Here is a 24,245-nt window from a genome sequence, read left to right on the forward strand (position 1 = left end):
TATTGTGAAGATTTTGCCCCATGTTTCCTTGTAAGAGTTTTATAGTTATAGGTCATAAATTTAAGTCTTTGATCCATTTTGAGTTCATTTTTTTTATTGTAAGATTTTAAAAAACTATTAATTAAAAAATTTTTTTGGCTGCATTGGGTCTTTGTTGCTGCGTGTGGGCTTTCTCTAGTTGTGACGAGCGGGGGCTACTCTTCATTGCGGTGCATGGGCTTCTCATTGAGGTGCCTTCTCTTGTTGCAGAGCACGGGCTCTAGGTGTGCGGGCTTCAATAGTTGTGGCACATAGGCTCAGTAGTTGTGGCTTGCGGGCTCTAGAGCACAGGCTCAGTAGTTGTGGCACATGGGCTTATTATTTGCTCCGCGGCACGTGGGATCTTCCCGGACCAGGGCTCGAACCCGTGTCTCCTGCATTGGCAGGCAGATTTTTAACCACTGCGCCACCAGGGAAGCCCCAGGGACGGTGTCTTTTGATTTTTCTTCTTTTTCCTTTTGAATGGACTATGTTTTCCTATCTTTTTATATGCTTTATGATTTGTTTTTGTTGTTGATAACTGGACATTTGAAACTAATAATATTGCAGCTTTGGATATCAGGTTTTTTTCCTTTCCTGGGGTTTGATGCTTTTGTTATTGTTTTTGTATTTTGGGTCTGTGTTGAGGATCAGCCTGAAGTATAAACTTTAAGGTCTTTTTAGGTCTTTTTTGAGCCTTTTCCTGGGCATGTGCAGTCACTTTGAAATTTTCTCTGTATATGCAGTTGTTTTGAATGTCATAGTCATTAATGTCTCCTAAAAGGGGAAAAAGAAAACAATGAAGGGGCAGCCCTTTAAATCCCCTGGTAGTCACTTTATCTGTTGGAGGGGGGCTTTGAACAGTTGGTGGGGTGGGGGTGTAACAACAGTGGCTGCTCACCTCTTTGTACCTGTTCTCAGAAGCAGCAAGCAGTGATCAGAGAGCATAGGATCCCTGATATTTGGAGGGCAGGGTCCTTTTTCCCACATGGGCTCTCACAAGCTAAGTGCAGGGAGCTCTAGGAGCATGTGCTGGTGGCTGGGGGGTGGGTTGGGGCATGGACAACTGTTACTGTGGTAAGAGCTGAAATTTATGGAATTGAACACAATTTACTGTCCAGACTTCCTCTAGAAGTTGCAAGCATGGATATAAACTCCTTTGTTTACCTTTTTTTCCCCTTATTTCTTGAAAATGCTTGTCCACTGTTACATTGTTTTGTGTGTTGCTTGTTAAGTCTGCTGACAATCTAATTCTCTAATTTGTTTGATCTTTTTATGTGAAGGCCCTGAAGATTTTTTTCTTTATCTTTAAATTTAATCCTTATATTGTGCTATGTCTCAGACTTGGTCTGGGTCAGTTTTCCCAGGTAGCTGGTGGATTATTTCAGTGTATTGATTTAGGTCTTTTTTTTATTTCTGGAAAGTTTTTCTTGGTAGTAGTTTTAAATGTTAGTTCATTTCTTCCCCAGGAACTTCAAGTATATGTGTGTTGGATCTTCTTTATTTTTTTCTATATAAGCACTCAATCTTAGATTCCTTTTTACTTCTTCTTTCTTAAAATTTCTTTCTCTTGTTTATTTCTTGCATTTCTTCTCCTTACTAAATATTTATTCAACTCTACTCTTCCTTGGGTACTTTGTAACTTAATTTTTATGTTTGATATGATTTTGTCTTTTTCCTGAGTTTAATCATCCCTTGTTTCATCTTTCTGTTGAATGTATTTTTTCACATCCTAACATGCTGATTAAGAAGATTTAATTCAGTTTAAAGTGCTGTGTTACAGTTTTCTTCTGATTTGTTGTTGGTTTATGGGAAGAATTTTTCTCAGCTGAAATGTGTAGATTTGCTTCTTAAAAAATTTCTTACAGTAGCTTTTTATGGAATTGGTTTGAATCTTTTTATTTATTGGCATTTAATTGACAGGGTTCCTAATTCAAAAGCACTCTTCTGTCAATTTAATGATGTGATGTTTCTTCAATGGGTGATGTGACTACTGGTCATGGTGGAGTGGAGAAGAGGTTGTTTTTCTTTTCATTTTGTAGGATCCTGAATTTTACCCCTTTATTTTCTTCTTTTTCTTCACCACCCAGGAATGCTGAAAACTGCATAATATCTAGTTTTGTCTACATTCTTTGTTGACTTGATGGTTTGGATCAGGAGGATACCATTATCTTCCAGACCCAAAGTCTATTTATAGACTTTCTGAAATTACTACTTCAGTGGTAGCAAGGAAGAATTATATTAATATTAATTAATTAATTCTATAACTGGTCAACTCCTTTTTCATCTTAGTTATTTTACGTGTTTTTTTCCCTGTCTTTTATTGTCTAATTCATTCTGTATGAGTACTTAGAAGACGTGCATTCATGGTTATTTATTGGTTGTTTAAGAATTTACATGCTAGCTAGTATGCAGTTGCAGTCTCAACTGTAATATAGTTGTATGGAGATGGTATTTGAATCTGGCCCCACCACTTAACTGGTTTGTTACATTTAACAATGTACATCACCTCTCTGGACCCACCATGTAGAAATGAGGTTGAGAAGAACTTTTACCTACTAGAATTATGATTGAATGAGATCAAGATTGTAAAGCTCTTAAAACATTTAAGTGAAAATCTGTTGTTTCAAATACTTGACACGCTCTAAAAGCCTGTGCTTGAAGGTGAATGGTGAAACCTATTGGTAACACCCTTGTTTTCCAGGTTGCCGGAGGAGCCAATATGAGTCAGATTTCAGAAGCACTGAGCCGATACAGGAATAGGTCATGTTTTATGAAGGAAGCCCTCTACAGGCTCTTCACAGAGACATTTTCAATGCAAGTAGCCATGCCTGCTATTTTAAAGGTAACTGCTCCTCAGAAATGTAGTTTTTATTGTTATTATTTGGTTCAATTAAAGTTGTTCATCAAACACAATGAATACGGTTAACTTATATGCCTTATTCTATTGTGAGTCAAAGTGCCCTCACAGATAGAGGAGAATGGTATTAGGCTTAAACTGCTAGAACATCTCTTTTTTTGAGCATCTGAATCAATTTGAATCATTCAAATTTTTGAATTTGGTCTGAGCAGGGGATTCTAGAAGCATTGCACTATTTTGTCTAAAGCAGGACTTGATCTTTAAACATGAATTCACTTTGCCTAAACATTGTGTTATTTGTTTACTCTTTAAAATCTAAGATATGGTTTTCTGAAAGAAAACAACAACAGTATCCACAATAAGAACAGAACAAAATAACAATAATTGAAGGTAACCAAGTCTACCGTTTAAAGTTATTTTGTGAATAAAGTAAAATTACCAGTATCGACCGGGCCAACTTTGCTTTGGTTTACGGAAGAAGGAATTTATTTTAAATGTAATTGGAAGTTTTAAGTGGTTTGGGAAGGAAAACTGCAATTATTTAAAATTAAATGTAACATAAAAATGAAGAGTCTTAAGGTCACCTTGTTTTTATCATTTGTAATTTTTTGTAGTTCCATAAAACTAGGGCTATTTCTGTACCACGGGAGATTAGATTTATTCATAACTTTAAAATGATACTGTATAAAGGAAAAAACTATGGATCTTTGTTTCCCATCTGTAAGGAGGAGGTTGAATTAGACGTTCTAAAAGTCCTTTTCATATCTAAGATTTTCATATCTGTGTGATTTTTGATTTTGAAAATCATGTTTGTTTTACTTCATACATGTTTATATTGTCGATGATGGCAATCCAGTGAAATCCTAAGAGCAGTTTAGCAATATAGAAAAAAGACATTTTCCATTGGAAAAGTGTATCCCAGGTCTGAGTTCATATAGGTGTCAAAGTAAGGGGCTCTGGTCTCTTAACAGTTCATAAAATCATGGTTCATGCGTGTATCAGCAGACTGGTCTCTGAGGTGGGTAAGGATGATTATCCCTATTCGATAGACAAAGCAGACCACGTTGTCCCTGAATGTTAGAGCAGGTATGGTCTAAGCTTAGTATAACACCTTCATTTTACATTTGTTTCTAGGTCTTACGCAGTCTCTCTTCTAGTTGCCTTTCTAATGTTAGGGTTTTTTTGTTGTTTGTGGCTGCATTGCGTGGCTTGTGGGATCCCAGATCCCCGACCAGGGATTGAACCCGGTCACAGCAGTGAAAGCACCAAATCCTAACCACTGGGCCACCAGGGAACTCCCTAATATTAGGTTTTACCACTTTTCAGATTATTTCAAATTCAGATTTCTTCCCCTTCTCTTGGTGGATTCATCCCATCTTTTTGTCCACTTTATGTTTTTTCTTATCACATTTCCCTTCCCTAGTAATTCCTCTCCATTCCACCCCTACCTCCATCTCCTATCCAGATCCCATCTGAGACCCTGCCTAAATGCGTTCTCTGAATGAAGCCTTTGACTTCCATACCAGACATGATTGTTCCCTGCATAACCACCTTAGGTAGCACTTTATTTACACCTCTTTTTTGGTGCTTTTTTTCAGCTTCATGTTTTGACCTCCCTTACAATGTTATTTGTTAACATACCTTATTTCTTTCATAAGGCTTTATGCTCAGGAGTAGGGTATAAGTGATTGATGTTGTGTCCCCTGTAGTGCTTATCATAATGTCTTGGGTGGATTGAGGCTCAGTAAATGACTGTGAAGTCACAGATGACAAAACAGAGGTCCAGAGAAAGGAAGTGAGTTACCTAAAGTCACACAGCTAGTTAATGGCTACATTTGGATTGAAAGGTATTGCTGGTGTCTTAAAAAATAAATGCCGAGGAAGGGGAGAATCTGTTACTTTTTGTCCCAGTGAGCAAATATTTTTGACAACTAACACAAAAATAAGACTGTGTAAAGAATGCTAATGTTGTCACATGCCACTGAAAACAAGTTCGTCTTCAGCTTGTGGCTATAGGAATGAGGAATCATCCATTGGATTTGCCAGTGCAGTTCACAGCCAGTGCTTGTGCCCTCAACTTAACACGCCAGGACCTAGCCAGGGGGATGCCTGTTCGTCTGTTGTCAGAGGTTACCTGTCTACTTTTCAAGGCTCTGAAAAATTTCCCCTATTACCAGCAGGTAATTTGGTTTGAATATTTGACTGCTTCTTACTTGAGGACAAATATATGAAAAGTATTTCTTATTTAGTTCTGATTTTTCATCCTGAGAGAGAGAGAAGGAGGGAGGAAGGGAGGGAGAGAGAGAAATAGGTAAGGAATTCATGTTTGTTATAGAAAAAATAAGAAATATAAATAAGTAATAGGGTTTAAAAATTTTAAATTGATCAGAAACCAGTTACCCAGAAACATCTACTATTAACACTTTAGCACATCCTATAGGCTTAACATCATGTGTGAAATTAAACTGAATTGAATCATAGACCTAAATATAAAAGCTAAATTAAAGGTCTAAATAATATAAAAGCTAAAACCATAAAACTTCTAGAAGAAAATGTGATGTCAGAGTAGGCAAAGTTTTCTTAGGATACAAAAAGCATATATCATAAAAGAAAAATAATAAATTGGAATTCATCAAAATTAGAAGCTTCTGCTCAAACGCACACAGACATTAAAAAATGAAAAGGTAATCCAGGGCTGGGGAAAATGTTCATTTTATGTATATGACAGAGGACTTTTATCCAGTATGTGAAGAACTGTTTGGCTTGTAACACAAGACAAACAAACCAATTTTTTAAGAAGGGAAAAGATTTGAAACAGATACTTCACCAAAGAAGATAGGCAGATGGTAAATGAGCACATGAAAAGATGCTCAGTATCTTTAGCCATCAGGGAAATGCAAATTAAAAGCACATTTGGATACCACTGCACACCTAGATACCACTACACACCCCCTAGATTGATTGAAATAAAAAAAACTGACAATACCAAGTGTTGACAAGAGTGTAGAGAAACTGAAATTCTCATATATTGATGTTAAGAAGGTAAAATGATAAAACCACCAGTTCGACAGTCTGGTAATTTCTTTGAAAGTTAGACATGAAAGTCCTCTTTCACGCTACATAGTCATTTTACTCCTAGAGAAATGAAATCATATAACCATATAACGACTTATACACAAATGCTCATAATATCTTTATTCATAATCCCCCCCAAACTGAAAACTTAATGTCCAGCGGCAGGTGAGTAGATAAAACAAATTGTGATATATTCATATAAGAAAATACTACTTGGTGATACAAAAGAATGAAGTACTGATACATATACAACATGGATGAATCTCAGAAACGTTATATGCTGAGCAAGATAAGCCAGATGCAAGAGAGTAGATACTGTATGATTTTACTTATGTGAAATCTTAGTAAAGGCTAATCTGTAATGACAGTATAATTTTCTGGGACTGGAATTTGCAGGGTTGGGATTGAGTGGAAGGGGGCACAGTGGAACTCTTTGGGGTGATGGAAATATTTTTTATGTTGCTTGTGGTGGTGGTGGGTGGTATTAGTTACACATCTTTATAAATTAGTCAAATCTAATTGAAGTGTGTACTTAAAATGGGAATCAATTTATTAAAAATACAACAAGGAAGGTGGTCTTTCCTTGTTGAAAAAAAAATCTGTATTTCCACTCTCTTGAAAAGTTGGATGATCCTTCTCAATTCAGTCTTAATTCCTGCATGGCAGTCATCAGTTGGAGCTGAGTAACAACTGCCCCTATAGAAGGGTATGAATTCTCCAGTTTGCCATAATTCCTACCACTGCCCTATTGTTTCGTACTCTGCTTTCTTCACTTGTTTATGTTACTGCCTAGTTCCTGCTGGCATTTCAGGTTTGCTATCCCTGCCTCATACACTGCTGTCATGGCAGTGCATGTCTCTGGCCTACTCATGGCCTTCCAAAGAGATGTTATATTTTTCTATTCCTAAAGCTTTCCTAGAAGGCCTTTTCTCTTTCTTTCCTATCTTTAAAGGCATAGTTCAATCCCTACCAATCATAGGTAGAAAGTAGAAGCTCTATCACAGAATCCGTTATGAGATCTGGTAAGGACATTTATCATTCAGTAGATGGGCCAGAATTCCGGTAATTGATTTGGACTGACACACAGTCAGGCAACTCTCTACATAGATCCTTCTAGGGTTCAGGGAGAAGGGAGACTGCCTCTTTGCCAAAAAAGGGAAAGATTGTTCTTTAGGCAAAGGTGAATGTTACAGAGTTTAATAGTAAGATTAAGTGAAGAACTTGGAGAGGACCAGGTACACAACAAGCTCTCAATAAGAAAAGCTTATTAGTAGCAGCTTCCAAATGTTTAATTAGAACCTTTATTTAGAATGAGTATACATTTGCTCAGAATTACTTTTCTTTATTCCGTTAAGTTACAGAAGAATTGCCTTCTCTCCTTAACCAATGCCAGGATTCTTGTGGATGTTCCATTTGACAGGCAAGTATAAAATTGGATTATCTGATTTTGGGGTGTTGACCAGTGTGACTCTGAGCATTGTTGGCTTTTGGTTATTAGCCTAGCAAGGGTCTGATTAAGGCTGGGATAAAGTGTTGGGGGAGAATGTTCTGTTGAGATTTTCCCACAGAGGTGTTCAGAAGTACTATACTTGCAAGTGTTGTCTCCCAAAGTGTGATTCCAGTTTAGGGCAGTGGGTGGTAAGAACATGGGCTCCAGAGAGTAAAGCATCGAATCAAGTTCTCGCCCTTTCATGATCTTTGTGCGTAAGTTTCCTCATTTGTAAAATAGTGACTCTTACGAGGATTAGATATGATGTTTGTAAGGTACTCATCACAGTGCCTAGCATAAGAGTGCAGGCTGTTCTAAATATTAACCATTCTTTTTGTTATTATTTTATTGATAATGCTTTTTTTTTAAAAAAAAACAAACACAAAACATCATTGTAGACTCCAGAGGGGTTCCTCTTGAGGCCATTGTAATCTCTCAGATTCATGAGTTCCAAAACATTAATAATAGTTGCCATTAATAATAGTTGCTGCCAACAGGAAAATTAGCCACAGTCTGATATGAACAGAGCCCATGATTTATGCATGCAAGGTTGTAGGCTAAGCCATTGTCAAATCTAATTAAAGTGTGTACTTAACATGAGAGTCGACTTTTAAAAGTACAGTAGGGAAGGTGGTCTTCCTCATTAAAAAAAAAAACGAATCTGTATTTTCACTTTCTTTTGACAAGTTGGAAGCTCTTTTTCAATTAGTCTTCATTCCTGTATAGCAATCATCTGTTGGAGCTGAGTAAAAGCCGTGAATAAAGGGCCATGAATTTTGTCTAGCTAAGTGATTTGTTTGCTGTGGCATTTTAGCACTGTCTGCAATTCAGATTATAAATTACTACCTCTTGGGAACTTACTTCCTTTTTCAGACCCATCATAGTTGGAACTGAGTGCCAAAAATAAGTCTTTTTTAGGTCTGTCAGTCTTTGAATCTTGTGCATTTTGCTCACGTTCTTTTTTTTTCGCCATGCCCCGTGGCTTGTGGGATCTTAGTTCCTGACAAGGGATCGAACCTGGGCCCTTGGCAGTGAAAATGCATAGCCCTAACCACTGGACTGCTGTGGAATTCCCACTCACATTCATTTTTGCATGCTCTCCTTTTCCTCTTCTGATTTTCTCTTCTTTTTGCCAAATGCTCTTTGCTTTCATAGCTGAGGCTTTATAAGTCCAAGACTATTTTTGTTAAACAAGATTTGTTGGGGAGGCTAACTGATTTCTTCACTTCTCATGTACAGTTTCACAAACTTTACTGTGAGAAAAATACTGTTTTTTAGGTTCGATGCTGCCAAATTTGTTATGAGATGGCTCTGTAAGCATGAAAACCCCAAGATGCAAACAATGGCAGTGAGCATAACCTCTATTCTAGCCCTGCAGGTATGTGATCGCTAAATGCAAAATTTCTCTCTCCCTAGTCTTGGTGGAGCTTTGATGGAGGTCTAACATTTCACTTTCGGCTTTTTGTTTGTTTATAGCTCTCACCTGATCAAACTGCACAACTTAAAGAAGAGCTCTTCATGGCAGTTAAGGTAGGTTAATTGTCACTTTTATAACTTTTTTTTTCAATAAAAGTAATTTGTGAACATAGTTTAAAAAATTAAATCATTTTAAAAAGCTTATAAAATGAACAATCTGTAAGACCTGCACCCAGAAGAAACTATTCTGTACTCATATAGCTATTTCTTCTCCATATCTCTAAATAAAATGCTTATAATTGAGGTTTCAGTCTGTCCTACAGAGTGAAGTAAGTCAGAAAGAGAAAAACAAATATCGTATATTAAAGCATGTATGTGGAATCTAGAAAAATGGTACAGATGGACCTATTTCCAGGGCAGGAATAGAGACTCAGACATAGAGAACAGATATGTGGACATGAGGGGACGGGGAGGGTAGGAAGAATTGGGCGATTAGGATTGACATAAATACACTACCATGTGTAAAATAGATAGCTAGTGGGAACCTGCTTTATAGCACAGGGAGCTGTCAGCTTGGTGTTCTGTGATGACCTAGATGGGTGGGATAGCCGGGGCGGGGCGTGGGAGGGAGGTCCAAAAGGGAGGGGATATATGTATACATATAGCTGATTCACTTCGTTATACAGCAGAAACTAACAGAATTGTAAAGCAACTATATTCCAATTTAAAAAAAAGAGAGAAAAAAGATTTATCAGTTTTAGATGTTATATCGTGATTCTGCTGGTATGGTAAATAAGAATTTGGCTCTCCTACATATATCTCTACAAATTACCTCCTTTCCCAACCCCCAATAAATTTATATTACAGGTTTTAATAAATCAGTATCTACATTATGATTATGCTAACATTGATCATGAAAAAATGTACATCATTGTTTTATTTTGCACTTCTCTTATTCTGAGGTGAGGCTTGAGCCATTTTTTTTTTTTTTGGAAGAGTCATTTATAATTTCTGTGAATTGTCTGTTCATGGCCTTTAGTTTTTCTTTAGGGTTGCTGGCTTTTTTCTAATTTATAGGATTCCTTTATGTTTATAAGATGCATGTAATTTTTTCCCAGTTGGCTGTTAGTCTGTTTTTACTTTATTTATGGCATGATTTGGTATGCAATAATTAAAAAAAAATTTTATATTGTTGAATTTATTCTTTTTTTTTAAAGGAGAAATTTTTGTCATTGGGTTTTTTTTTTGTTTGTTTTTGTTTTTTTGTGGTACGCGGGCCTCTCACTGTTGTGGCCTCTCCGTTGCGGAGCACAGGTTCTGGACGCGCAGACTCAGTGGCCATGGCTCAGGGGCCCAGCCGCTCTGCGGCATGTGGGACCTTCCCGGACCGGGGCACGAACCCGTGTCCCCTGCATCAGCAGGCGGACTCTCAACCACTGCGCCACCAGGGAAGCCCCTGTCATTGGGTTTTTAAAAAAATATTTATTTATTTATTTATGTATTTTGGCTACAAAGGGTCTTAGTTGCGGCACGCTGGATCTTTGTGTGGCACGTGGACTTCTTAGTTGCGACGTGCATGCAGGATCTAGTTCCCTGAACCAGGGATCGAACCCAGGCCCTCTGCACTGGGAGCGTGGAGCCTTAGCCACCGGACCACCAGGAAAGTCCCCAGATGCTGGCTTTAGATTGGAGCAGAAAGGAAGGTAGAGTACACTGATGCAAGGGCAAGCAGGTTGTTAGATTTTGTTAGGAAGAATAGCTATGGTTCCCAGTGAAAACTTAGATGAATTGATCAAATGAAAGGAACAAGAAGATGGCAGTTAAAGTTTGGGGAGTGAGAATTATGAAATAGTAGTCTTTGGAGTGAATTCATTGAGAAATATAGTAGGATTGCCAGTACAGTTGAATGCCCTTTTGAAATTTTGAGGCAGATATTAAGTGTGAGACTCGAGCACAGTCTTTTTCCATATTCAGATTTTGGAGGTGGGGCATGAAGAAGGGTTTAACTAAGGTAGGAGTTTTGCCAAGATGATGTGGTGGAAGAACACTGAAGTTACTGGGAATGCTAACAGTAATAGATAGAGGTAGAGAGAGAGAGATATTGATATGGAGAACAAGTACTTAAAGTAACACGGAGGGAAGTGTAGCCCTGTAGTTCTTGGAGAAACCATTTTAGGTAGTGGTACCAAAAGTTCCGGCTTTAACGTGGATGGATCTAGAGACTGTCATACAGAGTGAAGTAAGCCAGAAAGAGAAAAACAAATATCGTATATTAACGCATATATGTGGAACCTAGAAAAATGGCACAGATGAACCGGTTTGCAGGTCAGAAATTGAGACACAGATGTAGAGAACAAACGTAGGGACAGCAGGCGGGGAGAGTGGCGGGGGGTGGGGGTGGGGGTGTGATGAATTGGGTGATTGGGATTGACATGTATACACTGACGTGTATAAAATGGGTGACAATAAGAACCTGCTGTATAAAAAAATAAATAAAATTCAAAAATTAAAAAAGTTCAGGCTTTAGATTAAAACAAACTAGGTTCAGCCACTAACTAGCCATAGCCCTTAGGTAATTTACTTATCTCCTCTGCGCCTCAGATTCTTTATCTGAAAAACTGGCATTGGACATGGGAGTAATATTTTGCAGTTATTTTGAGTATTATTAAGATAAAATGTGTAAAGCATCTAACCATGGGCCTGATCACAGCTGTCGTTGCTTTCCAGGTCAGCCTCACTTTCTGCTCCCTCCCTTGCTGCCACTCACACCATTGGCTGTCTAGGTGATTGCTACCAGCGTGGTGTGCACTCATATTCTTCTTTTGGCTCTAACAGCTTTATTTTTGTGAATTCTCTTGATATGTTCTCTCCTGATGGGGTAAAATATTTGAGATGGTCTCATTCCTCCTGAAAACAGACATAATCTGGTTTGTTTAGCGTTGTTATATTTTATGTATCTTTTCATTAGCTGGTTAAGTGGAAATGGCTGTCTTTTTCCTTTCACATGACAGTCTAGTATGTTTGAAAGAAATCATGAATACTGGCTTAACTTTTGTCTAGAAAAATTCTGATTTGAAATGGTATATTGGAATCTCTGTTAAATAAGTCAGTGGTTTCTTCAAGCTATTAGGACATATTATACTACAAATTAATGTTATCCTGTAGCCATACTAACCTGCTCAGTGGTGTAGAACAGCAAACTTTTTTTTTTGCCTGGAGTATCTGACCCCCTCCCCTTTTTATGTCCTCATTCCTTGCTTAACTGCCTTGTCCTTTTTTTCTTTTGGTCTCTTTTACATATTACCTTTGTATGGAGTCTTCCCTCTCCCACCTTTTCTAAAGAAAGTTCTTAGGCTTTTATGTGTTTCCTTCAGAGCGTTTACCAAAACTAAAAAATTATTTTATTTAGTTGAGATAAACTTTTTTTTAATCTGTCACTCTTATCTGAATACGTGCCTGACTTCCAAAAGGTGTTGACTAAACATTGTCAATATGTGAATAATGGAATAGCTGATATGTACTTGATTATGAGGTTTATTAACAAGCACCAAGAACTAGATTAAGTGCTTGATAAACTTTAATATTTTTTCCTCACAAAAACCCTAAAAAATAGGTGTAAGTCATTTTATAGAGAGAAAGTGGGTCACAAAGCTATTAAGTGATAGAACTTGGGTTTAGAACCGAGGTTTGATTCTAAAGCTTTTCTTAACCATTTCTTTCCTTATACTGGAATTGAGTCAGTCACTAGGACATCTTACTCCCTGTCTCTTTGTTTTTTAGGAACTTCTAGCAATAGTAAAACAAAAGACTACTGAGAATTTAGATGATGTCACCTTCTTGTTTACTTTGAAAGCACTTTGGAATCTTACAGATGAATCTCCAGCTGCCTGCAAGCACGTTATTGAAAATCAAGGATTGGCAATCTTCATCCAAGTCTTGGAGGTGGGAAGACAGGATTGAGTTTATATGTAAAGTCCTTTTAAAAAATATTTATTTATTTATTTTGGCTGCTCCTGGTCTTAGTTGTGGCATGCGGACTTCTTAGTTGCAGCATGCAGACTCTTAGTTGCGGCATGAGGACTTCTTAGTTGTGGCATGCAGACTCTTAGTTGTGACACGCATGCAGAATCTAGTTCCCCGACCAGGGATTGAACCTGGGCCCCCTGCATTGGGAGTGCGGAGTCTCACCCACTGGACCACCAGGGAAGTCCCTGTAAAGTTCTTTTCTTCATGATAAAACCTGTATATTCTTTTCACAGACTTTTTCAGAGTCAACAATACAAAGAAAAGTACTTGGTCTTTTGGTAAGGTGAATTGTTTTGAGTTAATTCTAATTACTTAAAAAAATAGAAAGCTCGCGCTCATGTAGTACCTACTATGTGCTAGGCACTTTTGTAAGCAGTTTACATGCATTAACTCATTTAATCTTCACACTATCCCTATAAAGTAAATACCATTATATATGAGTCATCTATTGCTGTAAACAAACTACAGCTTAAAACAGCATCCATTTTATTCACTTATGAATCTGTGGGTCAAGAGTTTGAACTCAGCCCAGCTGTACAGTTGTTCTGCTGGTCTCTGTGGAGTTACTCGTGTCGCTGCAGTCATCTGGTGGCTCAGCTAGGCCTAGATGCTCTAGGATGGCCTGACCCTCAACTCTGACCATTGGTGCAGGTTGTTAGCTGGGCATTGTGTCTCCATGAGCTTCTTCACTTGGCAGTTTCTGGGCAGCAATAGAAGGCAAGTGCACTGTACAAGTGCTTCTTAAACCTCTGCTTATATCAGATTTTCTAATGTCTCACAGGTCAAAGTAGGTTATGAGACCTGGGGTATTTTCCAACAACCACTTTGCCACTTGTTTGACACCAACTGGGTGTCCTACAGTTCTATTCAGTTCAATTCTGCCACTAGCTATCCAGAGTTAGCATCAGATCCCACAAGTTAAAAAGCTCAGTCTCACAAGTCTGCCTCCACTTTAGTTGCCAACTGTTAAGCCCAGGCCACCCCTACTTCTGACTGACTGACTTTAAATTGGGGGTTTCCACGACCCCCTCCTTAGGTCGATAATTTGCTAGAATGGCTCACAGAACTGAGGAAGGCACTTTATTTGCTATTTTCAGTTTATTACAGGATACAACTCAGAAATAGTCAAATAGAAGAGATATGTAGGGCAAGGAAGGAGGAATGTGTGCAGAGCTTCCATGCCCTCTCTGGATACACCACCTTCCCAGCACCTTGATGTGTTCACCAACCCAGAAATTCTCCAAACCCCATTATTTAGGGGTATTTATGTGGGGGTGGGGGGGGTCTCATCACACAGGCATGATTGATTATTAATTCAATCTTTAGCCTCTCTCCTCTCCCTCTGAAGTTGGGGGCATGGGGTTGAAAGTTCCAGGCTTCTAATCAAGGTTTGGTCTTTCTGGCATCCAGCCCCCATCCAGAAGCTATCTAGGTGCCTGCCAAGAGTCACCTCATTAGAACAAAGATGCTCCAATCACTCCAGAAATTCCAAGGGATTTGAGAGCTCTGAGTCAGGAACCAGGGACAAAGACCAGGTATTTCTTATGCCTATGGATAAGCCCAGATTAAAGGAGGTGGCCACCCCTTGATGGGAAGAGCAGCAGTCACATTGTTAAAGGGCATATACACAGGGATGGGGAAATTGCGTTATGTTCTGTACTCTCCCATACATCGTCGTCTACATTTTATAGATATTCAGTCTGAGGCACAGAAGTGCCATTTACCCTATGTTACCTAGATAGTAAGAGGCAGAATCAGAACTCAAACTCAGGCAGTCTGGCTCCAGACCCTCTGATATTAGCCACTTTACTATACTTCCTCTTTAACAATTGAATTAATTTTTTAGAAATATCTTTGTTTATACTTTTATACTACCTCCCAATCAGGATATTTGTTATTGAGAGATTTCTTTGTTTCCTAAAGATAAAGGTGAAGATTTACAAAAAGTAACGAAGACATACTACTGTATGCCCCTGCAGTTTGCTGTGCTGGTGCTTTGGAAGACACAGATACATGAAACATAGCAAGCCGGTAGTACTAATAACGTTGGGAGGTGGTGTCAGACATGTATGCACATACCTCTCTAATTCATGATTGACTGTGGTAAGTGCTGGAAAAGAGGCACAAAGTCCAGTGGGAGCCTTTGATTCTAGATCATGAACTCATTGAAAGCAGGGACTGTGTCTTTCCCTTTGTATCCCTAACACATACAGGACTTGGGACAGAGCAGATGTGAAAGGCTTCATAGAGAGGAATACATGATTGGTATTGGAAACCTGGAAGGTACAGAAAAGTAGAAGAAAGGAACAAAGGTCATTTGGGGCTAAGAAAGGATGAGAAAATGTAATCATTTGAGGGACACCGTAATATAGAGTGTCTGGAATTTTGGGAGAAGGTGGGAAGAAGAAAAACAATGGGAAATCAGGCCAGAAGGGTGGATTGAAGCCTCATAGATCTATACAATGCTAAGTATCCTACTTTTTATCCTTTTGAGAGCCTCTCAGAATACTGAGGATTAGGGAGGTTGTTCCTTTTCCTTCCTTTTTCTGTATGAGGAAGACCCACATTCTCCTGTAGCTCCCATTCAGTATTTTATTCCATAGACTCTTGGGAAGAAAAGGCTAATATAACAGCCTCTGCCAGGATTACAAGAGGAACTTGGGACTCAACTGAGGTGTCCCTCTCAGTTTTGCTAAGGATCCTGTCTATCATCTTGTCTCTTCTTGTTTGGGGCTGCCATCTGATAGACTCAATGCTGAAGTCATGCTGTTGACTAATTGTGTAGCTGGCCCAGGGAAGAAGGGCAGGGGATCTAAAAACAGTGCAATTTCTGCTGAAATCATGCTGTTGACAAGAGGGGTATAGCTAGTCTTGGGAGAAGGGGGCAGGGTGGGTCTCAAAACAGTACAATTTTCTGCAGAGTGCCTTATGCCTTTTTCAACATACTAAGTCTATAGAGTATACTTTTCTGAAAGCTGCTTGAGAAGGAGCAGTAACTGCTGTGGTTGCTTTGACTGTGTGTTTATCCTCTAAACCTTTGTTTTTTCACCTGTGTAGTGGACAGACAGACCCTAAGTGACCAACCCCCAGTGATAATAGGTTTTTTTTGGTGTTCATGTCTTTGTGTAATCCCCTTCCCCAGAGTCTGGGCAGGACCTGTGGCTTGCTTCTAACTAACAGAATATGGCAAAGATAATAGGATATCACTCCTGTGATTATATTACAATATGTATAAAATCCTTCTTCCTAGCAGACACTCGAGAAGTGAGTGGTTGGAGAAGGGAGAAGCCCACATAGCAAAAAAAATTATGGGCAGCTTCTGGGAGCTGAGGGTGGCCTCCAGCAAGAAACCCTCCTTCCTGCAGCCACAGGGGAATGAATTCTGCCAAGGTCTGAGTGAGCTTGGAAGTATTCTCCCCACCCACACCTCACCCATTGGAGCCTCCAGATGAGAATGCAGCCCAGCCAGCCCTTTGACTGCAGGCTTGTGAGACCCAGCTAAGCGAGGCCCACAGAAACTGGGAGAGGAAAAATGTATGTTGTTTTAAGCCACCAAGTTTGTGTTAATTTGTTACACACATAGAAAACTAATACAGTACATAAAATAACAAAAATACTTCCTGCCTTTCATTGTTACTGTTAAACTTAAAGCTAATGTAACATATAGTGGGCCCCCAGGAATGTTAAGTTTTTTAGTCAGACCTGGATTTGTATTCTAGTCCAACCAGTTATTAGCAGTGTGAACCTGACAAGTCAGTCTTGCTGAGTGTCGAATTTCTTTGTAGGACTATTAAAGATTAAGTGAAATAAGGCAGATAAAAAGACATTTCAGTCTCTCTAGCTCAGTGCCTGGCACTTAGTAAGTGCTTACTCAATGATTTGTTATTACTGATCATCCTCATCATCAAGGGGGTGGGATTGTAGGTGTTAGGCTAAATCAGAGGGAGGAGGATGGGACTAAGTGTTCTTGTGTGTATATGAGCTGAGCAGTCGGAGAGGGAGAGGAACCAGTTCCTGATTCTCCCCTCCTTTCCTGTCCCTGATATTCTCTGCTCCATCTGACCCATAGAACAACATAGCTGAAGTCAGAGAACTCTCTTCCAAGCTGATGACTGAAGATGTGGTAAAGCATGTCAGCAGCTTGCTGCATAGTAAGGAATTGGAAGTCAGCTATTTAGCTGCAGGCATCATAGCCCACCTGACATCTGACAAACAGCCCTGGATATCCCATGACCTCCAGAGGAGAGCACTTCTCCAGGATCTGGTATGAGAACCATTGCTCTTTACAAAACCCAGAGTCATCTCTTGCAGAAAACTTATTTTTCTAGATCATAAGAATTTTTGAAATATGTGTTCATTGTAGAAAATGGGAAAGATAGAGAAAAATATAAAGAAAACATAAATCACCCACACCTTACCACCCAAAGCTAATCTCTATTAACATTTTGTTGCATTCCTTCTGATAACTTTCCTTCTATAAAAGTTATACATGCAAACCATTTATATGGCTGATTCTAATTCTCTTTCCCACTCTCAGCTCTTTTTAAAGCTATTTCTTTTGGTGTTTACCTCCATATCTCTAACATATGTTGTTATTTCTTGACTTTGTAGTTTAAGACATTATCAATTTATTTTCCCACTTTGGAAAATGAAGATTCTTTTTCTCTTTGTCCCAATGCACACCTTTTCCTATACTCCAAGTATACATCTCCTTTCAGTACATTCAAGCACATCCTGTCTACTTCAACTTCTCGGAGACTACTTTCCCAAGCCTTCTGTTTTTTTTTTCTATCTGATTTGCTTTTTTGTATATCTGTTAGACCACTGTCATCCCAGGATATTCATTTACTATCATTCTGGAGATTCTCTTTGCTCTCTTGTGTTGGATTCCCTGTTTCCTGGATTGCGTACCTTCCTATTTTTTGGTGTACTCCCTCATTCTCTTGGGTCATATCCTCCAGTAGCTTCCTAAGAGATGTATGAAAAAGAAAATTTGAAACCTTTTATGTTTGAAACGGTCTTTATTATACATTCACATTTAGTTGATCAAATGGCTAGGTATAAAAGTTAAGTTTTGAAATATTTTCACAATTTCTAAGTCATTGCTCCATTGTCTTTTATTTCTCTGTATCACTGTTGAGAAGTCCTGTGCCATTTTTCTTTGGAAGCTTTAAGACCTTTGTCTTCAGTGTTTGGAAATCACAGTGATGTGCCTTGATGTGGGTTCATTTTCATCTGCTACGTTGGCTACTTACTGCTCTGGAAGCTCATTTCCTTCAATTCTGGGAAATTTCTTTCTCTCCCTCTCGCCCCTCCATCCCTCCTTTTTTTTCCCTCTTTTTTCTCCCTGCTTCCTTCCCTTCCTTTTTTTTTTGGCTTCATTGGGTCTTTGTTGCTGAACATGGGCTTTCTCAAATTGCAGCGAGCTGGGGCTACTCTTTGTTGTGGTGCACGGATTTCTCACTGCAGTGGCTTCTCTTGTTGAGGAGCACGGGCTCTAGGCACGTGGGCTTCAGTAGCAGCACACAGGCTCAGTAGTTGTGGCTCGCGGGCCCTAGAGCGCAGGCTCAGTAGTTGTGGTGCACGGGCTTAGTTGCTCTGCAGCATGTGGGATCTTCCCGGACCAGGGCTTAAACCCGTGTCCCCTGCATTGGCAGGTGGATTCTTAACCACTGCACCACCAGGGAAGTCCCGTCCCTCCCTTCCTTAATTTCTATTCTTCTGATTGAAGATTATAAGGTCGGCTTCCAACAGGCTAAACACCCACTAGAGGAAGAGAGTTGGGGGGTAAAGGAAACTCAGCATTTAGTATTTAGATTTTTCACTTTAGCCCCCTGTTTTTAGCATGGTACTCCCAGCCTCAGTTGTTCATAGGATTGCCCAATCCAGAAATTTTTGTAAGGGGTGTTAGAGGAAATCTTGAAGTCTTGATTCTTTGATACTTTCAACCAATCCTCCTATTTTCAACCCCACCTCTAATCTCACTTCCTGAAGTAATACTTTTGCCAAATTTTTAAGTCTCTTGGGTGTTCTGTTCAAAATGGTTTGTTTTTTTAACCTTCCCCAGCGCTAGATCTATTAAATTAGTTACCATTTTTCTTTTGCTTTCTTCTATGTGTATTTGTCTTCTTTTAAACCGTTTGTATCATTCTGTTCATGGGATTTAGGAGAGGAGTGGGTGCATGCTCAATCTTCCATCATTAAACAGGAGCCCCTTTTTATTGCATTGTTTTCCACATGACTTTGTTTATATTCTACATATATAATGCTTATTTAATCGATAGTTGGCAGGTTAGGTATCCTAAATTTGAGTAATCAATCCCATATTTTGAAAACTTATGTTGTTTCATATATATGTAATTATAAAGGACATGAAACAATACCAGAATCTTGATTTGTCTTTTTGTACAGTATACAACCATCCAGAATTGGCCAAGTTCAAGTTGTAAGATGACAGCATTGGTGACCTACAGGTAATTTCATGATGGTATAGTGCTTTTCTTAAAGCTTGTCCTCAGTCTACTCACTATGTAGAGGCCATGGTACAGTGATTAAATATTAGAATAAAATAGCCTGTGTTCAAAGCCTGTTTCTTTGTGATATTGGGAAAATCACTTTTAGAAAATCTCTGAGACTCAGTTTTCATCATCTGTAAAATGAGGCTGGCAGTATGCAAGATTGAGGGTGGAATCAGATATTGAATGTATAATGTCTCACACAGAGTATAATTTCTTAAATGCTAGTTCTGATTATATGCTCAGCAGTATATCTGTCTTGGTGAGGAATTGACCCTGGGGGAAAATGTTGAAAATTATTATTATATCCCTGATGTTAGCTTGAGTTCTGAAGAAACATCTTCTTTGTACTTATTTAGATCCTTCAAGGCATTTTTCCCACTCCTTGGCAACGTCTCTCAACCAGAGGTTCAGCTCTGGGCACTATGGGCCATGTATCATGTCTGCAGTAAAAACCGTATGTAATTAAAAAGAATAGTTTTCCAGCTATTTTTCTGTATAAGGATTAAGTTCAAGGTGGAATCTTGAAAAATTGTTCACCTATGTCCTGATTTTAACACTTTAAAAAAAGAAACTGAAAAGCATTTGTATTAGTATAAAAAATGCTACAGAATTATAATTGGGGGTGGTTGTCAAGCAATATAGAAAGTGAAAGTTTGCTCCCACTCCTATTCCCCATAGGCAAGCACTGTCCATAAGTTGATAACTATAACTATACTTCCAGATACTTTTCTGTATACATGCTATAGTTAGTATATACTATATGCGAATAGGATAATGTTTTTAGACAAAATGGGCTCATTCTGTGCATACTATCCTATAGCTTGCTGTTTTTCACTCAGTAGTTTATCATGAATACTGTTCTTCCTATAGTAATACATAGATTTGCCTCTTTGTAATGGTTTGAGGGAGGCTGGGGGGCCAGATGTCAGGAGTTGGTCCCAGGCAGATTAAATCTTTTTCCATGTTTTGCTGTTTTAAATTCCCCTTGGGAATTCTTGGCTTTTATTCTTTTTTTAAAAAAATATTTATTTGGTTGTGCCAGGTCTTAGTTGTGGCTTGTGGGCTCCTTAGTTTCAGCACGTGGGATTGTTGGTTGCGGCAGGTGGGCTCTTTAATTATGGCTCCAGGGCTCCTTAGTTGTGCCTTGCCAGCTCCTTAGTTGTGGCATGCATGTGGGATCTAGTTCTCTGACCAGGGATCGAACCCAGGCCCCCTACATTGGGAGCGTGGAGTCTTATCCACTGCGTCACCAGGGAAGTCCTTTGGCTTTTATTCTTTGTTAAGCATTATTATTAAAATTTTTGCTTTTATTATAAAAGAAATACAGGCTATAATTTTATATTAAAAAACCTAAGATATAACTTTTAGAATTAATTAAAGGTTTAACTATCAAAAGCATAAGGTATCTTAAAATGGCTTTAACAAGTATTGAGGCCTATATGCAAAAAAAACTATAGGAAATAATTTAAAAGCCTGAAATAATTGTGAGACATACTATACTCAATTCTTTTCAGTTCACGGATATAATACAATTCAAGTGAATGAGTAAGAGTTGAGGAATCTGAAAATTATTTTAAAGTTAAAGTGGCAGGATAAACAGGAAAGAACTGACTGAGAAAAATGGTTTTTAGGAGCTTGCCCTAATACTTCTCTTTATTTATTTATTTATTTTTGGCTGTGCCTGTGGCGTGCAGAATCTTAATTCCCAGACCAGGGATCAAACCCTGGCACCCCTTGCAGTGGAAGCATGGGGTCCTAACCACTGGACCACCAGAGAAGTCTCTAACACTTCTCTTTAAATGGTACTGGCATATGAATAGATGGAGGCAGATCAATCAGTTTGAATGGCATTGAAATAGACTCTGATATATTCAATTACAACAGTAGTAACTGTAACAAAAACTAGAATTTAGTTGAGTATTTATATTTACTATGTGCCAAGCAGTGTTGTAAGCTATTTATGTGTAACTTATTTAATCTTCACAACAGATAGAACGGGTAGCATTTTATTCTATATCTGTTACAGATGAGAAAACGAGGCATAAAGAAGTAAAGTAACTTGCCCAAAGTTAAAACAGCCTGCACCGGCAGAGATAGGGTTCTAACCTAGTGATCTGACTCCAGATCACCACTATTAATTAGATTCCTCCGTATTTCTTTGCTATATGATGTAACAATTTATTTAACATTGTTTCCAGTCTTTTCTATCACAATATAAACACTGGTTCAATGAATAATGACATTCTCTCTCTCACTCTCACTCACACACATACTATATATTTAGGAAAGATGAACATATGTGCTAATTAAGAGGACAGACCCCAGAATCAGACTATTTGTACTTTGCTCCCATTTACTAACTGTGGGAGCTTGAGCAAGTTACTGAACCCCTCTGTGCTCCAGTTTCCTCATCTGTAAAATGGGGATTAAAGTACCTATTTCATAGGGCTGTTATGAGAATTAAATGAGGTAACATTTGCAAAGCATTTAAACATTGCTTGGCTCATAGTACGAGCATTTGTATATAGCACAGTATTAGTACAAGCGTAGTGCATACCATTTGTTAAAATAAAAGACATCACTTTGCAAGCATAATCTGCAGAATACTTTTAGAATTACTGAGTCAAAGTGTTATGAATGCTTGTTTTGGTAGGTATTGCTAAACTGTCATCCAGAGAATTGATTACCAGTTTGTATTCCCATCAGCAATATATTAGAGCTTCCAGTTTCCTTTTATTCTTGCAAAAAGGTTTAGTTGAATTTTTTTTTTTTTTTTTTTTTTTTTTTTTTTTTTGGCGGTACACGGGCTTCTCACTGTTGTGGCCTCTCCCATTGCGGAGCACAGGCTCCGGACGTGCAGGCTCAGCGGCCATGGCTCATGGGCCCAGCCACTCCGCGGCATGTGGGATCTTCCCGGACCAGGGCACAAACCCGTGTACCCGGCATTGGCAGGCGGACTCTCAACCACTGTGCCACCAGGGAAGCCCTAGTTGAAATTTTTGATCTTTGTCCGTCTAAGGTGAAAGAGAGTCTCAGTTGACGTTTATTTTAAGTAAGGTGAACTGTCTTATATTTGAATTGTCTGTTGATTTCCATTGCTCACTTTTTGTTTACTGTTTTTTGGTCTTTTTAATTTGAAGAAACTCTTGAAAATATTTTTTCCCAGTTTATTGTCTTGATTTTATTCATTGTTTTTACAAGTCAGTATTTTGTTATATGGCCCCTGGGTTTCAGGCCATGATTATACCTTACAAAATTGATGAAAATTTTCAGCCATTTTCTTTTAAAATATTACCCTCCACCTATTCTCTCTATTCCTTTCTTGTAACATCTATCAGAAGTATCTTACAACTTCTCTGAATCTGTCCTACATATTTTGTAACCATTTAAAAAAAAATGTTTCCATATCTTTGTTCCTTTTTACTGCATTCTTGGTAATTGCCTTAGATGTGTTTTTGGATCATTGTTTCTGTGTCTAATAGACTCTTGGACTGATTAAGAGAATCCTTTCAGACTGATTTGTGGACATGTGCCTTCAGTACAGCTTTGTATTTGCTTCTGTCAAGTGTTCTAGAGGTTTCCCTGGGATTGGACTAATTCTTATATTAATTTCTCAGCTCAAGGGTTCCCAGAACATTTAGGGTAATGTAAATTCAAACCCTATACCAACTTGGGACTAGTTATAAATTCTCAGGAAAGACTTCTCCCCAGGAGCCCAGGCTAAATGCAGATGTTTCATTGTCTTGTCCGTTGTCTTGTCTAGCCCTTTGAGGGGCCAGCTTTATGCATTGATTTTGCTTCTGACTTCCTAAGTTAAAATCTAAATTCCTAGATTACTGAAACTGATAGTCCCTTTCTGCCTCACGATAGTTACAGGTTAGGTTACATGAGCTTTAGGTGCTTTTTGCTCTTTGTGTCTGACTCCTGGACAATTCCTTTACTTTGTGCACTCAACTATGAATTAAAATTTTTTTCAATTATACTGTATCCAGCTCTGGTGTTTTTAGGTTGTCTAGCTCAACATATTGCCTGAACCTGAAATTTGTACTGTTTTTGTAATAAAAGATGTTCTTATCCTTTTAGCTAGGATTAGAGACATTTGAAGCATAGAGTTGTCCAGAAGTAAACATAATAAAAGAATCATCCATTATCTCATTACACAGGCCAAGCATTAACTGGCATATTTCTTCTAAATTGACACAGTTTATCTGTTAATTCCTGTGTCACAGGGCTTAAAACTTTGTACTCTTTCTTCAAAATGGTGAATGTGGTAATTTGGGAATATTTAAGATGCCAACTTGTCCATCAGGTTTCTTTGTTTGATTTTCTTTCAGCCAGCAAATACTGCAAAATGTTAGTCGAAGAAGAAGGACTGCAGCTTTTGTGTGACATCCAGAAGCACAGTGAGGCAGACCCCCAAGCACAGCACATTGCAACCTCCATTCTAGATGACTTCAGAATGCATTTCATGAATTATCAGAGACCCCGTCTCTGTTGAATGCCCTTCTTATCCTCAGGGGCTTCAGAGGTGCTCTGTTGCTCAGTGTCAGGTCTTCTGCCCTGTCACCAATTGAATGTTGAATTGAATTGAAACAAGTTGTCACTGGAGTTTGTGAGTTGACTGCCTTCTTGGCCTTTTTTTTTTTTTTTTTTTGGTTGGTTTTCTGTAAGTTATAAGAAGGTTGGGTTTGTATGATAGCCATGATCCCAAATCAAGTTGGAATCATTCTGGGAATACCCTTTCAGCAGTTTTGAAAAATCAAGCCCTGGACTCTGTGTGAAGACCTCTGAGCTTGTGTTGGAACAGCTATGCCAGTTACTTTTCTCTAGCCCTGGCCAATTT

The 24,245-nt window shown here is 38.6% G+C and overlaps 1 protein-coding gene across 1 annotated transcript in view; it reads left to right on the forward strand.

Annotated features, from left to right (window-relative positions):
• Window positions 1-23,900, forward strand: part of ZYG11A (zyg-11 family member A, cell cycle regulator) — a 58,659-nt gene extending 34,759 nt beyond the window's left edge. The window contains exons 4-14 of the mRNA XM_060083573.1: window positions 2,723-2,863; window positions 4,882-5,058; window positions 7,309-7,373; window positions 8,721-8,820; window positions 8,919-8,972; window positions 12,639-12,800; window positions 13,118-13,162; window positions 16,954-17,148; window positions 19,296-19,357; window positions 19,759-19,856; window positions 23,737-23,900. Of these exons, the coding sequence (XP_059939556.1) occupies window positions 2,723-2,863; window positions 4,882-5,058; window positions 7,309-7,373; window positions 8,721-8,820; window positions 8,919-8,972; window positions 12,639-12,800; window positions 13,118-13,162; window positions 16,954-17,148; window positions 19,296-19,357; window positions 19,759-19,856; window positions 23,737-23,900 (1,263 nt within the window). The remainder of the gene's footprint in view (window positions 1-2,722; window positions 2,864-4,881; window positions 5,059-7,308; window positions 7,374-8,720; window positions 8,821-8,918; window positions 8,973-12,638; window positions 12,801-13,117; window positions 13,163-16,953; window positions 17,149-19,295; window positions 19,358-19,758; window positions 19,857-23,736) is intronic.
• Window positions 23,901-24,245: the final 345 nt, after the last annotated feature.

The sequence above is a fragment of the Mesoplodon densirostris genome, chromosome 2, assembly GCF_025265405.1.
Source record: "Mesoplodon densirostris isolate mMesDen1 chromosome 2, mMesDen1 primary haplotype, whole genome shotgun sequence".
In the NCBI taxonomy this organism is placed as follows: domain Eukaryota; kingdom Metazoa; phylum Chordata; class Mammalia; order Artiodactyla; family Ziphiidae; genus Mesoplodon; species Mesoplodon densirostris.